General features: G+C 51.4%; 2 protein-coding genes across 2 annotated transcripts; both read right to left on the bottom strand.

The window, feature by feature from the left end:
- Positions 1–6071: 6071 nt before the first annotated feature.
- On the bottom strand, positions 6072–7851 carry LOC101975171 (metallothionein-2). Its single transcript, XM_005318200.5, has 3 exons — positions 7721–7851; positions 6893–6958; positions 6072–6313 (listed from the first exon to the last, which is right to left on the bottom strand). Exons 1-3 carry the CDS (start codon positions 7746–7748, stop codon positions 6222–6224), a joined length of 186 nt encoding a protein of 61 aa, XP_005318257.1. The 5' UTR covers positions 7749–7851; the 3' UTR covers positions 6072–6221.
- A 2732-nt stretch (positions 7852–10583) lies between these two features.
- On the bottom strand, positions 10584–11798 carry LOC101975452 (metallothionein-2). Its single transcript, XM_005318201.5, has 3 exons — positions 11642–11798; positions 11105–11170; positions 10584–10812 (listed from the first exon to the last, which is right to left on the bottom strand). Exons 1-3 carry the CDS (start codon positions 11667–11669, stop codon positions 10721–10723), a joined length of 186 nt encoding a protein of 61 aa, XP_005318258.1. The 5' UTR covers positions 11670–11798; the 3' UTR covers positions 10584–10720.
- Positions 11799–15261: the final 3463 nt, after the last annotated feature.

Raw genomic sequence — 15261 nt, 5'->3', positions numbered from 1 at the left:
GCAGAGGGGAGCTTAAAGAGACGTGACAACTGAATGTGCTGTGATAGTTTAGATGGGACCCTGGAACAGACAGGGGGCTTCAGAGGCGAACAGGGGAAATCTGAAAGAAGCACAGACTTTAGTTAATTCAAAAGAAAGAGTATCTGGGACTGACTTGGAGGCGGAGGATAGCAAGTTTGAGGCAAATTGGCCATTGAGTGAGATCCTGCTTCAAAATAAAAATCCAGGAGAAGCAGAGGGCGCCTAGGACCGGGTGGCAGTGGGTGGTGGGGATGGTAGGTAAGAAGTGGTGGGAGTCGGCCTGGTCCCACCCCACTGTCTTTCACCCTATGTTGAACTGTTTTGTTCAGTTCCCAGATTGATGTCCCAGCAGGACAAGAACTGTCTTATTTACATTATTATCCAGTCCTTGTCAGAAGTAGCCAGGAATGAACAAAAGAATAGCCCCAGCCACATTCATCTTTACTCCTTAACCTTCTATGGCTCCCTATTATCTGGGAAGAGATCAGATAGGAATCTCTCTATTCCTAAGTCCCTTCTTGTTCTGTCCCCTGCTCTGGGAGACGTCACGGGCCCACACGGAGTGGATGTGTGGTAAGGGGAATCAGAAACAACAGGGACCCTGCATACATGTCCTCTTGGCGTTTTTTCTCTCTAGGGAAATTTGCCCTGGGAATTTTGTCTTGTTTTTTAAGTTGTACCAGGGCCCCAGCCCTCATGTGACAGGACTCCAAGGAGCCTCTTCTCACTGGAACAAACTTTGAAATACCGCCAAGAAAGAAAGTTTTCCCAGGCTAAAGTTTTTCCTGGCCCCAAGGGCAGGAAGTACCTGCCTGTCCCTGTCCAAAGAGAACCTCAACGTGGGTGTGTTTCACAGGCCCAGGCAAGAAGGGCAGCCTGGAGAGGTGACTCCCCGTCCCCTGCCCTGTTCTGCTGCGAGTCTCAGGCCCTGGGGTTCTGGTGAGAACAATCCCGACCACACTGCATGGTCGTGTGATGCTGTGGGGGAAGCTCCTCACTCAACCATCCTCCCTGCCAGAGGGAACAGTGTCCTGACTCCTTAGTTGCAAGCCATAAAATTAAGCTAAGGGTCATTTTTGGAAAGGCAAATGGTGGGAGGCAGTGGGACCAACCTTGGAAGGAAAGAGGTCAGGGTTTGGATGTGGGGGGCCACAGGCCTGACCTTGGGGCCCAAAGCGTCTGGTTTGGACAGTTGCCGGTAACAAATGTCTTTTTTAGTCTTGTTCTTCTCCATATCTCAGAGTTCCCAAAGTGAACATCTAATTGGCACAGGCTCCATGGAGAAAGGATGTGGCCCTCCAGTCTTGGTAGCTGGAGCCAGACCCCTGGCTCCCAGTCTGTCACACCAAGGGTGCATACAACGAGGCTGAGGGACTTCTGGGAAGGAAGCGTCGGGATGGACGCCTGACTTGGTAGATGCCCATCGCAAGTCTGGATCCACCTGCAGAGAGTGGCATCTCAAGATGAAGGGTCACTGAGGCTGGCAAACTCTCCCAGGCTGGGTGACCCGAGATCCCTGGCCTCCTACCCCTACTTCTGTGGTGCAGGTGCTGGTTTAGCCTTGCTCGGGCTTGGGGTGTGAACCCCCACCCCACAGGAAGGGAATGACGCCTATGGCAGGCCCGGGTGGCTAGGGATGGCTCAGATCCCTCCTCCAGCGTCCTGAGGCCACCTCTGGAGTTCCCTGTGGGCTAGTCCCTGGAGACCTTTGAGTTGCCAGGATTTGGTGACAGCCCCGCCTCCTGGCCTGGCCTTGGTCTCCTCCTGTGAGGACTCAAGGATCCCCAGGTCTGTGCAGGCAGAGGCAGAGGCTCAGAGCAGGGCTCTCTGACCCCCTGAGACAGCAGGGGCCTTTACTGAAGGCCTGGGGCCCCCCACTCCCTGCTGAACAGGTGAGTGGAGGGCAGCAGCCTCGCCTGCTGGAGGGATGAAGGCAGGCCACGGAGAGGAGGCGGGGCCGGGAGGGAGCTGAGTTGGGACAGTGAGGTGTGAGGGGACCCCAGGGAAACTTGCAGACTTCACAGTTTTGCCCAGGAAGGAGGTGGGGGTGGGTCTTCAGTCAGCCCCAGCAGCCCCAGGGATCACCCTGAAAGGGAGGCGCAGCAGGTTTTGTGATGCCAAAGGTGGCCACAGGGACCTAGGGTGTGATCCACGATCTCCCCCACCCCCCACTCCCCCTGAGACCTGCTGGGTCACAGCTGTAGGCAGGCCTCTGAGATGCCTCTGATGGCCCTCCTGTCCCTGCCCCCAGCAACACAAGGCTCCCACCATCTTCCCCCCCACCCCCCCACCCCGCTCCCCACTTCATACTCAGATAAGTTTGATTCTGGGAGGGACCCCGAGGGACAGCGCCTGGCTGCGTTCTCCAGGAGCACACTGGCAGGAATGGGAGAGGGAGGACTTCACAGGAGGTCCACCGGGGTTCCACCAGCCAGGGTGAGTGGCAAGGTCACAGCTCACCTTGGGACACCTCTCCTGCATCGGCTCTCTGGATCCCAGTGCTGCTAGGCCTGGGCCTGGTAACTGCTCCCCACCGTGGCAGCCTGGGACACAGCTCTCGGTCATTTCTCCCGAGACCACCTACTCCTTTGTCTCTTGATTAAACTTTCCGCGGATCACTTTCTGATTTCCTGCTAAGGATTCTTACTGGTGTAGGAAGAAGCTCAGGGGGAGTCTCAGAGGAATGAAGGCGGCCAGTTATTCTCAGCCACCATTGCCACCCTGCTGGCCCTCCCGGGACTTTGGATTTCAGGTAAAGGGTGAAAAACTCAATGGACAGTTTAGGTTTCGTTCACTGTAGTGGGGATCAGTGGCAATGGCGTGGGTATTTGGGGACAGCAGCAGCTGCAATGACAGCTCTGCCAACTGCTATAGCCACTCAGACTGTGCATGGGTTACAACCTGCTGTGTGACCGCCCACGGCTCCTGTCCATTTTCTGAGCCTGGTTTTCCATTCCACCCGTCAATTCCGTGAACCCCCCAATATCCTTCCAGTGAATTTATTTTGCCTGGTTTAGCTGGATCCATTTCTGTTGCCCGCATCCAAGGAATTGTGACAGATACAGGATTCAAAGGGAGATGAGGCGCATTGGGAACCCTCTCAGCAGAAGCTCAGCCTCTCTGCGTCCTTGAAGACAGAAATATAGCAGCTCTGGGAGAAAGACAAGAAATCTGTCCTGATGGTCCTCAGGGCTGCCATTTAGGTCGGGCTGTTTACTGCCCTCGTGATGTTGCTCTAGTCACACCTGAGCCGAGGTGCCCTTTTACCCTCATCCCACTCCCTGAACCCTGAGTTTATACTTCTCAGGAGAATCTGATTGGTTTGGTTTGCCTTCCTCTGCTACTGGTCATCTGCAGTGGGCAGAGCCTCCTGCCAGCCCATGGGGAAGAGTTAGCTTCCTGCTCCTTCAACCCACCCACCGTGTTCTCTGCATGATGTGGCCAAGTAAAGAGTGAGGGAGTGGGTTTCCACCTGGCCTTCTCATCAGGAGGGGTGAATCTCACCCTGCTCCCAAACTTTTTATGCCTGTGCCTTAGTTTGCCACCTCGGCCTGTCTTAGAGTCAGTGTGTGATGGATCCTTCCTTTTGAAGGTAGAAATGTGCAGACTGTGTGGCCCCTCACCCCAGGTCAGCAGCTGCCTCTTGTAGTGGTAGAGAATCTCTCCCTGAATTCAACAGGATATGGATACAGCTTGACAGGACTATAGCCATATTAGTGGGAAGTGCCACGGTTGCCCCCAGACTAATCCTAGTCCTTTTTCCCTACACAGTTCCCAGCAAACCAAAAATAGATAAACCCACTAAAGACATGTGGATGTGAGGCTTCACAACCAGCCCCTGGCTGCTGGGACCTACCTGACTCTTGAATATCATTTTAAGATAAACGTTGCAGCCAGGATGAAGTCATGTTGGTCCTCTCTGGATATGCCCCTCTTTCTGATTAAATTGCAGGGATCCAACTGCCACTCAGGAGCATGCTTCTGTCACTAAGTGCCCCCAATTCATTGCTCTCTGTGTAATCCTGGCTCTTTTCTCAGTCTCAGAGCACCTGTGGCCAGTTGTCACACGCTAGGACTGTGTTGTTCTGGGACAACAGTACTTAAATAAGATCTCCAGCAAGGGGATTAGATCATATTTATATATTATCTTCACACTCTCTGTACCCAATACAATAATTAACATACAGAAGGAGTCCAATAGGTGTTCACTGGATTGAATAGAAAGCACTTATGGATCACCTACTGGTCACAAGAGACCATGCCCGAACAGGAGGGAAGGAGCACTTACGGAACTCCTGATGCATGCCAGGGACTATTCTAGAAACAGTCAAACTCACAACAACCCTATGGGGTAGGCTTTTATATTGTCCCCACTTTACAGATGAGAAACTTGAGGCACAGCCGGGCACACTACTTGCCTGAGTAGTGGAGCTGTGGTTCTAGCCAGGCAGGCTGGCTCTTCCCTGCTCTACCAGACTGAGCACAGTGCTGCCCTTGGCACTGAAACTTCTGAAATTAAACAAGGCATTCCAGTAACAGCCACATCTTTTCTTTTCCTTTTATAAATTGATCTCTCCAACAGACACCCACAATGGTCATGCTCCACCCATCCCCAGGGGAACAGAGCTTCCGGCCAGGGGTCAGGGGTGGTTCAGGGATGCCGTTTAAAGTAGAAAACAAAGAGCTGCAGTGGAATGATCCTGTTTGTCAGGCCCAGTGAAAACACTGTGCACCGGGCCATGGAAAGGTTTGGAAACTAATTTCCCAAAACAGTTATGAAAGAGCAATGGCTGGGTACACGTGTGACTTGGCACCAGGGCTTTCAGACCCAGTCTGAAATAAACACATCACAGCCCTGCCATGCCCCACGGGGTTCACGGTGGCTCAGGCACCAGGCCTCTCCCTCCCTGCCTCGGTGGTGAGCAGCAGAGGAGGCTCCACCTGCCCTCTGAGCCAGGTTTGGTCTCTATGGAGACACCTGCTCCCTGCCTAGTGAGGCCTGGTTCCCAGCCACCAGTGCATGTAGCCAGGTACTGGGGAGTTGCTTCCAATACCAACTGGGGGAGAATTTCCTGGGCTTGAGGTTGGAGAGGAAATGACTGAGGTCATTCTATTTCACCAGGTGATTCCATATAACCATTTCAGTGAGTTGCAACCTTGGGCACTTTTATTACAAGTTCCATCTTAGAACCAAGAAATCAGAAGGGGAGCAGGGGGTGGAGAGTGGGACGCTGAGGTGAGCACAGTAAACCGAGAGGCAGGGGGTAGGGTGTTGTTCAGATGAGTAAAGGCACATACTGTTTCCCCTTCTCCAAAGGGGTGACACACTACCACAGACTGGACTTGTTTCCTGGAGACACCAAGCCCTTCCCTACTCTTAGGCCTTTGCCCAAGCCAAGCTCTCTGGCAAGAAGAGAGACCCCTGGTGTCTGTGCAAGAGGCTGCGTGCACTTCTAGGCACAGCCATTGTTTTTTTTTTTTTTTTGCAAGACTTCCTCTTCCATCATTACCTGTCTCTCCAGCAGTCTAAGCACCATGTTCCTCTCATAGAGAGCGGCATGCCTGTGTATGCAGTTGGTGCCCCATAAGTGGCTATTGAGTTTAGTTTGTGACAGATATAGGCAAAAAGGGGAGCAACCACCAATTGACTATTTCTAGAATATTGTAGGGGAAATCCTCTTCCATAGCTCAGAGGAGAGCCAAGTCCAAAATAGATCGCATGAGCTGGGCCAGCGGTACATGCCTATAATCCTAGTGAATTGGAGGCTGAGGCAGGAGGACCATAGGTTGTAAGACCAGTCTGGATGACTTAGTGAGATCCTGACTCAAAACAGTAAAATAAAATAAAATAAAAAGGGCTGGAGATGAGCATGTAGCTCAGTGGTAGAGCATCCATGGGTTTCATCCTTGGTACTAGGAGGAAAAAAAAAAAATAGTATGCATGCACTTGGACCCGTCCCTGCTATTCCTCCCTCCTGTCTCCTTTAAAGTGCAATCTCCTACAGCCCAATGAGAACCAACTTCCATATCCCCACACACCATGAGGCAGATGAAGTCAAAATAATTTATTGTCAAATTCCATATGCATTTAAATGAAATGAGATATTTTATGTAAATGGGTGAGAAGTGTAAAAAACAAACAAAAATCCAGGTTTTCACAGGTCACTCTATGCACACGTGGACACGAGACTCTCCCCACCTCAGGCGCAGCAGCTGCACTTGTCCACTGCCCCTTTGCAGATGCATCCCTGGGCACACTTGGCACAGCCCACGGGGCAGCAGGAGCAGCAGCCTGGGGAGCAAAGGGGAGAATGAGAGGTCAGAGCAGACTTAGCCCCACGGTAGGCCCCGCTCCAGCTCTGCCCCCAGCCCACAGGACCCTTAGTTCAGGACCACATGACAGAGAGCCCGGAAAGGCAGGGCATGGGTCTCTGGGGGTAAAGGAAGGCCAAGTCTCCCAAACTCTACAATGAAATGAGAACACTCAAGACACTCAAGCAGCTCTGGCGAGGGCCAGGGAAGCACTGGGATGACTACAGGAAAACCCTGACCCAGCAGGTCAGAAACCCCAAGATCCTGTGCGCTGAGTACATCAGGACCTGGGTATATGGAGAAAGCTGCTTCAAGAAGCAAGACCTACGTTCAGGATCTGACTCAGACCCTGACACAAGTAGGTGACCTCTCTAGGCCTCAGGATCACAGTTCTGTAATAAGAGGTTGGGACTCTCCCTTCTCTTTTAGCCCTCTGTTTCTGAATCAGGTGCTGAGGGACAGGGATGAAGACGCTCATTGGCCCCCTCCTGCCTGCTGAGCTCTGAGTGGCTCCTCTGACTCAGGCAGCCCAGCTTCCCAAGGAAGAGCCCCCACTCACTCTTCTTGCAGGAGGTGCACCTGCACTCTTTGCATTTGCAGGAGCCGGAACACGTGCAGGAGTCACCTGGAAGGAGAGAGGCAGTGAGCCAGGAGATGCAGCAGTGCTTGCCATTAACCTCCAGAGATGCTTCTCCATCCAGCAGGGCCAGTCCCAAGAGCTCCTTTCCAGCTCAAGCGGGAGGCAGAGAAGCAGGGTCTTTCTTCCCTTCCCTTCCAGGAAGGGGAAGTGCTACCTCCTGCTTTTACCTCACAAAGAAGTTCCCAGACTCCAGCCCAGGATAACCAGGACTGGAGGCCAAGACCTTATTATCTCCTGAGTTCCAAAGAAGCAACCTCCTCTGCCTTCAATCACCCTAACTACTTCAAGGCCTGGAGCCAGAAGCCACCCTGACCAGTTGAGTGACATCAGGAGGACAGCATTGAGTCTCAGTGCCCTGAACTCCTTCCCACGTGCAGGCAAGGGGAAGATAGAAGTATTGTCAGGAGCTCAGTGAAAAAGGAACACAGAGAGCAAATGAAGAATCCATTTAGCTCAGAACTCAAAATGTGACCCTGCCAGGCGCGATGGCGCCCCGTAATCCCAGCGGCTCGGGAGGCTGAGGCAGGAGGATCGCGAGTTCAAAGCCAGCCTCAGCAACAACGAGACGCTAAACTACTCAGTGAGACCCTATTTCTAAATATAATACAAAACAGGGCTGGGGATGTGGCTCAGTGGTTGAGTGCCCTTGAGTTTCATCCCCGGTATCCCCCTTCCCCCAAAAAAGTGACTTCCTAAAACCTAGGGACACTTTATCCTGTAGTTCAGAATCAAGTCAGGGACCCTTACCAGTGGCGCAGGAGCAGTTGGGATCCATCTCCGACTGAAGCTGGCGACCCGAAGCAACAGGTGCAAACGAAGGAGCGCTGCAGAAGTCCAAACCCGGCTTGCTCCTTTTATAGCAGGCGCAGGGGGCCGGGCGCAGGGGGTCGGGCGCAGGGGCCCGCCCCGCCTTTGCAAGCGCGCGGGTGAGTCGGTGTCGCCTGCCGTCTCCGAGCTGAGCTCACTTCGAGGGCCGGGCGCACAATCCCCGCCCCTTCCCCGCCCCCGCCAGGCTCAGGGGTGCGCACGGCAGAAGCTGTCCCTTTGACCCCCTTGGAAGACTGGGTGCGGCCCCGCACGATGTCCCTGCTGCTCCGCTGCCCCTTACCAGTTCCCGCAAGTTTGCTGGTCACCTTCGCCCCCGATCGTTCCAGGAAACCGGCAGTGGCCGTCCCCCACCCGCAGCCCTGAACCACGGAGTCATCTTAGCCTTCCCAGAGGAGTGTGTATGCAGTGCCAACCTCGTGCCTACATTTCCGCATCTCTAAGACCCGGAGAGCAGTCGGGGAGTTGTGCGCATAAACTACACGTGTCACCTTTGCCTACCTTGAACTGTCTGTCCCAGTCCCCACTGCAGTCCTTTGTCACAGCAGGTAAGACTGGAGGACTGGGTCAGAGACATATGCATAAGTGGTTGATGAGAATAACAGAGGACACAGGGCAACACCAGGCTGGCTTAAAGATGATGAAAGACTGCCTAATACCCTACCACCCTCATCATGTGCCTGGCACCATTCTAAGTTCTTTGCATGTATCCACTCCTTTGCTCACACAAGCCCAAGTCTATTATGCCCATTATACAGTGGAGGAGACCGAGCCCAGAGAGGCTGCATCATGAAGGGACACTGGTGAGATTTGCATTCAGCCAGGCTGACTGCAACATCCTGCCTTGCCCTTCACCCTAGGTCACCCTATCCTATGGAAGTCTGGAACACTCAAATCTGGTATAGAGGCACCAGCTAGAAGACCACTGAGCTGGCAGTCAGATGCCCCTGCAGAGATCTGAGACCTCTCTACCCTTCGTGTACCTTCTCTCAAATCAGAGGCACAATTGGACTTGCCACCTGATGGCCCTTCCAGCTCAAAACTGAGAGGCAGAGTGGGGCATCCAGTGACATCCTGTTGTGCCAGCTGTGTCCAAGGCGTAAGGACAGCTATATCGCTAATTCATTCACATCTTTACTGCTGAACTTATGGGACCTTGAGCAGGTGGTCTACTACTATGAAAGACAGGACAATCTTGACAAACCTTCCGGTTCATTGTCTCACTGGTTCCTATGAACAGGACCTCAGTCCTTCCTAGAGAACACCACCACACCCTCAGAAGGTAGACTCCAGTTTCACCCCTGCATACAGAGACACGAAGTAGTTCATCAGGAGCTCACATATGTTATATTGCTAGAAAAATGCTAAGCTGTTCCCTCCAGGTCCCTAGACACAAAGCTGAAGGCTGGGATTGAAAGAGGAGCAAGCCTAGCACAGTGGTACACCCCTGTAATCCCTGAGGCTCAGGAAGTTGAGGCAGGAGGATGGCAAATTAAAAGCCAGTCTCAGCAATTTAGTGAGTCCATAAGCAACTTATCAGGACCCTATCTCCAAAAGAAAAGAGTGGGAGGGTCTGAGGACTACTTTAGCTCAGTGCATAGATGATTCCTGAGAACAACGTAGCACCCCTGGGATGAATGATCCCCAGTACCAGAAAAAAAAAAAAAAAAGAAAGAGGAGCAAATTCATCCTGACTTTGGTAGGAACATCCAAAGACTCACTGCCAAATGAAAACAGGGTAGCCAGGAGGCTGAGGTAGGAGGATCACCAGTTCAAAGCCAGCCTCAGCATTTTAGAGAGGCCCTAAGCAACTCAGCAAGACTCTGTGTCTAAATAAAATATTAAAGAGGGCTGGGATGTGGCTCAGTAGTTAAGCAACCCTGGGTTCAATCCCTAGGACCCAAGAAAACAGGGTATGCTGAGGAATCAGTGAGTGTCCTGTCAGTAGATCTGGGTGAAGTAAGATTGAGGTTTCCTAGTAAAAATATCTTGACCAGTGCAGCTAGGTCACAGGAGGCCACACACTGGGGACAGTCTGCACACTGTTTCCAGTCTGCAATGCATATTGCCAATGAACATATGTGCAAAGTGTGTAGATTGTTAGTTTGTTAGTTTTTTCCCCCCTCTTCATGCATTTATTGAAATTTTCCTGTTGAATCTAAAAAATGGGTTTGTGCATTTTGTTCTTGGATTTAATTTTCTCTAGAATTAATTTTCTAGAGAAAAAGAAAAAAATTTGTTTTTCTAGGGAAAATAAAATAAAAATTGTTTCTTCACCATGGGGTTTGAGTACCCCTGAGGACAAAAAGAACTGGGAAGTTGGAGTTCATACCCTAAAGTCACTTTCTTCTTTTTTAAAAAAATATCACTATTTATTATTTATTTATTTTTATGTGGTGCTGAGGATTGAACCCAGCGCCTCACACTGGTGAGGCAAGCACTCTACCACTGAGCTACAGCCTCACCCCCCTAAAGTCACTTTCAAGCCTAAAAATCCAATGAGGAAGGGAAGTTGGTCCAGGAAATCAGACAATTAAAAAAAAAATCAAGAAGTTTCCATGCCTTCAACACTTCACATGAGAATGAAGTATCCCCCTCACAATCGCCCACACAGACTCATCAAATGGATTTGGCCCAAGACTTTTCTATGAAGCTCAGTAGCCTTACTCTGTTTGCAGGAACACAGTATTTACAGGCTAATAATTCCAAGGCTCTGCAGTTAGAATTCACTCCCCTGCCTCAGTTCCTTATAATCATAGCACACAAAGAAAACCAGAGTCAAAAATCAAGTAAACACATTTTATTATCATTCACATGCTTTGTAGAAAAAGGGATGATTTAAACAGGTCTGGATACAAGGATAGGAAATCCAGGTTTGCCCACAGGGCTCTATGTACACATGGGAGCAGGGTTCACTCCACCTCAGGCGCAGCAGCTGCACTTGTCTGATGCTCCTTTGCAGACACACCCCTGGGCACACTTGGCACAGCCCACAGGGCAGCAGGAGCAGCAGCCTGGGGAAAAATACGAAGAGAGGTCAGAACAGACTTAGCGCACAGCAGCTCCTCCCCAGCCCACGTTATTATAAGAGCTCAGCTCCATTCTGGGACAATAAGAAACAACTTTGGGGTTTGTATCCCCATAGAAAAGGCTGCTCTGCCTCATCTGAGCTCAGTCTGGAGAGGAAGTGGAATGACCTCTGGAGGCAAAGGAAGACCTGTTCCCCAGAGGCTTACACAGGAGCCAGCTCTGGGTTCCCTCCCAGCCTCAGCCAGCCCAGCTTCCCAGGGAAGTCCCCAAACTCACTCTTCTTGCAGGAGGTGCATTTGCACTCTTTGCATGTGCAAGAGCCGGCACAGGTGCAGGAGTCACCTGTAAAGGATTAAAGACAGGCAGGGAGTTATGAGTGTGATGCTGGAGACCCAGCAGAGGGATGTCACTGACATCCTGCACCCGTGGCCACGCTGACCCAGCCCTGGCAGCTCCTGTCCCACAGAGAATCGCTGAAGTGTCATTCCATCTTCTCCACACTGCTGCCGGGAAGCACCCCCTGGTGTTTTCTCCCCCGGGAAGGAGCGCCCCTGGTTCCAGACCTAGCTCAGGAAGGTGATAATGGAGCAGGGCGGCTTTGAACCTCCCTGTGGTTACTCTGAAATGGGAGGTCAGCTGTTGCGTGGTAGTGGTGGTGGGGATCCAAAAGGATGTTGATGACACTTAGCCAGAGAGAAAGGAGTGGAAAGTAAAGAGTCTACTTCACTCGGAACGAAGGGTGTGCCCTCCCCAACCAAAGGGGCCAGGCTGAGAAATGGAATTCCGAAGTCCCTGAAAGCCGGGGAGCCTTACCGGTGGCGCAGGAGCAGTTGGGGTCCATTTCGAATGGAAGTGAGTCGAGGTCCCAGCAAAGATCTAGCAGGCGGAGCAGCTGCAGGAAAGCGTGCTGGAGCTTGGGAACCCGCCCTGTTCCCTTTATAGTCGGGGGCGGGCCGGGCGCAAAGGCCCCGCCCCCGCCCTGCACTCGCCCCGCCGAAGCCGCACGGCCCGCTGGCCTTGAGCTAGGCGCACCCCGCGGGCCGGGCGCAGGCGTCCGTGTGCAGCACCCCGCCCCCGTGCTGCCGGCGCCAGAGGGGCTGTGCACTCGGCCCCATGCGGTGTCCCTGCTGCCCCTTCCAACCTTCCTAGAGGATCCCCACCCCCAATGCTCCTGTGAGTTCCTTCCCATTCCTGCAGCCCAGCTCTGGCGCCCTTTCCCTCCGTTTTTTCTTTGATCTCTGTGCAGCCCCAGCCTCGTGCTCACTGACCCAGATCTGCACCAGTCCAGGAGGGGAGCCATGGAAATGTGGGCAGAACACTGACCATCAGTTTGTCATCCATCTCCCCTGTGTCGCCTGTCCCTGTCCCCTTAGTCATTTATGTCATGTTTCTTTTTTGCATAGTCGCGTGGGGACACAAGGGGTTCTTCCTCCCTCCTTCCCTTCTGCACTTCAGAGAAGATGCCTGGGTACTTTTGTCAGGTTTCTGAGCTGCTTAAACTCACCTATAGCTTCCCACAGCCTAACCAGGCCACATACGTGGATGGGGAGTCCCAAAGCCTGGGGTCCCCAAAGGAGAGCCACTTGTTAGGTGATGTGCAGACCCTGAGTTAAGTACAGAAGCCAGGTATCTGCTTACTGTCCTTTTGATATTTATTTCATTATTATTGGGGCGGGGAGGTACTGGAAATTGAACTCAGAGGCACTTGACCGCTGAGCCAGATCCCCAGCCCTATTTTGCATTTTATTTAGAGACAGGATCTCACTGAGTTTCTTAGGGCCTCGCTAAATTGCTGACTTTGAACTCAATCCTTCCAGTCTCAGCCTCCTGAGCCACTGGGATTATAGGAGCACACCAATGCACCCGCTATTTTATTTTTGAATCCAGGGGTGTTTGGCCACTGAGCCACATCCCCAGCACTTTTTATTTTTTGTTTTGAGACAGGGTCTCACTAAGTTGCTTAGGGCCTTGCTAAATTGTTGAGGCTGGCTTTGAATTTACAATCCTTTTGTCTCAAAACTCCTGAGTTAATGGGAATTACAGGTGTGTATCACCGCTTGCTTCCCCCCCCCCATATTTCTGATAAATAGACACTTTAGTTGTGCCAAGCCCTGTTTGATCATTTTGGATCTTTGAATTCACAAAACCTTCAGTAAATATACGATGTAACCTGTTTTTCTAAGAAAATATCTACAAGACAAGGAGTTGAAGTTCCCTGCCCGGGGTCGCAGGGCCAGGACCTGGGATGCTGAATCTGAATCCAAATTCACAGGGAAAGAGGTCAAGGAGGGAGCTTCCCTTTGGCCTCGGTGTCCTCCCCACCTCTCTCCTGCTTGAAATCAAAGAAAAGAGGAAGCTCCAGGTCAATCACGGGAGCCACAAGAGTGGCACTGAAGGGATAGGTGTCATTTCATGGCCGCCTCCTGCAAGTGAGACTGGTTCTCACGCCCGGTAGTGGAGAAGGGTTGTTCTTCATGCGAGTGACTTTAATGAAATACCAGTTCTGTCAAAGAAAAATGTGAGGTGACACCTCCATGCAGAGGTCCTGAAATGGCAGGCACTCTGGGGCATCGCTCATGGAGGACACCAGGTGTGTTGGGCACTGCTTATTACCCAGCATGGATCAGTGTATAGAGGGAAGAGCAGAGGAGCTCGGAACCGCTGGGCTACAGGTCACACGCTCATGTGGCTTATGAGAAGAACCAAGGACACAGAGCTGGGCCCGCCAGGCATGGCTTATTGTTGTGAGTAAAACGTCTTCTGCGCTGTGAAAAAAATAACAAAAACCACCATAGCCACAGGTTGTGGTGCATGCCTGTAATCACAGCTCGTTAGATGGCTGAAGTGAAGGGTTGTTCAAGGCCACCTGGACTACCTAAGGAGATTGCCTCAAAATTTTAAAAAGAGCTGAGGATGTCGCTCACTGGTGGAGCATCACTCAGCATTGGGGAGTAAGCTCTGGGTCCCGTCACCAGTAATGCGACAAATAAGTAAATAAGTTATGGAGCAGTCGTCACTTGGCCAGAGCCATGCTATGGTCTCACATACATTAAGTCATTTAGTCCTAAATGTCCCACCCTCTTATTATGCCCCATTTGCAGCGGAGGAGACTGAGACAGATTGAAGTGACACTGTTGAGATTCGTACTCAGGAAAGTGGACTGCATCATCATGCCCTCACCCTCCATCCTATGTCACCCTGTCCCGTGAAGTGAAAGAGCAGAACACTGAAATCTGGCACAGAGGCACCAGTGGGAAGACATCTGAACTGACAATCAGATGTCTTGCAGAGCTCTGACCTCTCTGCCCTCCGTGTACCTTCTCTCAAATCAAAGGCACAACTGGACTCATGAACCAAGGACCCTTCCCGCTCAGAGTTGTGAGGGGCAGAATGTAGAATCCAGTGACAACATGTTATGGCAGCTGTGTCTAGGGCATAAGGACACTATAGCACTAATCCATTCACACCTTTACTGCTGAGCTGTGGGACCGTGGACAGGTCTCCTTGCTCTTCTGGTGTTCAGGACCAACCCTGCACATTCATTCTCATTGGCCCCACAAAAGTAAGGGTCAATAGCTTGAGGAAGGCTTAGTATGTAAGAACTGCGTTTATTTGGTCTTGTGAGACTGGGAATGGAACCCAGGGCTTTACAATTGCCAGACAAGCATTTTACCACTGAGCTACATCCAAGCCCTTTGTGCTTTATTTTCGGTCTGGCTCAACTAGGGAGGCTGACCTTAAACTTGGGATTCTCTGGCCTCAGCCTCCAAAATAGCTGGGATTACATTCATGAGCCACCTGACCTGGCCATACTCATGGTTTTGGAATAGGTCAGTGGAGTTCAAATCCATCAGCAGTTGCAACCCACAGTTATGCTTCCCAAGCATTTGGGCCTTTTCCAAGAACCTAATGGAACCTAACAGAATTCTGACTCCAGAAAGTCATGGAGACCTAATGATTAAAATGCTGTAGTGTAGCTTGGGGCAGTAGGGTGAATTTGTAATGCCAACAACTAGGGAGGCTGAGGCAGGAGCATCGAAAGTTCAAGGCCAGCCTTGGCAAGTTAGCCAGACCCTTTCTCAAAGTAAAATAAAAAGATTTGGGGATATAGTTCAGTGGTTGAGCTACACACATACAAAGAAAGCTCTATCCAGAAGCCAGTCCATGATCACATTTTATCCCTCCATAGATATATAATCTTTTCTCTTCAAATGAGTGAAGAGAGCCTTTATATGGGCAGTAGGGGTGAAGTGAACTGTTGACCAGGACGTCTGACACCAAAACTCACGCACATGGCACAAGCTGTCTCCTGAAACCCTCTTTCTCACAGGAAACCTGCAGGCAATCACAGTCCTGCCCTGGACCACATGACTCATCATTTTCTTCGAATATCAAAATAGCAATTCCTTCAACAAGGAGCTAAGGGAAAGAAC

The sequence above is a fragment of the Ictidomys tridecemlineatus genome, chromosome 15, assembly GCF_052094955.1.
Source record: "Ictidomys tridecemlineatus isolate mIctTri1 chromosome 15, mIctTri1.hap1, whole genome shotgun sequence".
Lineage (NCBI taxonomy): Eukaryota > Metazoa > Chordata > Mammalia > Rodentia > Sciuridae > Ictidomys > Ictidomys tridecemlineatus.
Note: the sequence above shows the minus strand (reverse complement) of the source record. Positions and strands in the feature narration are given on the sequence as shown.

Coding starts and splice junctions, on each gene's coding strand:
- LOC101975171 (XM_005318200.5), bottom strand. CDS start 7,748: ATGGATCCCAACTGCTCCTGCGCCACTG. Junction 6,959..7,720: donor CAACTGCTCCTGCGCCACTG/GTAAGGGTCCCT, acceptor CTCTCCTTCCAG/GTGACTCCTGCACGTGTTCC. Junction 6,314..6,892: donor GTGCACCTCCTGCAAGAAGA/GTGAGTGGGGGC, acceptor TTTGCTCCCCAG/GCTGCTGCTCCTGCTGCCCC.
- LOC101975452 (XM_005318201.5), bottom strand. CDS start 11,669: ATGGACCCCAACTGCTCCTGCGCCACCG. Junction 11,171..11,641: donor CAACTGCTCCTGCGCCACCG/GTAAGGCTCCCC, acceptor AATCCTTTACAG/GTGACTCCTGCACCTGTGCC. Junction 10,813..11,104: donor ATGCACCTCCTGCAAGAAGA/GTGAGTTTGGGG, acceptor ATTTTTCCCCAG/GCTGCTGCTCCTGCTGCCCT.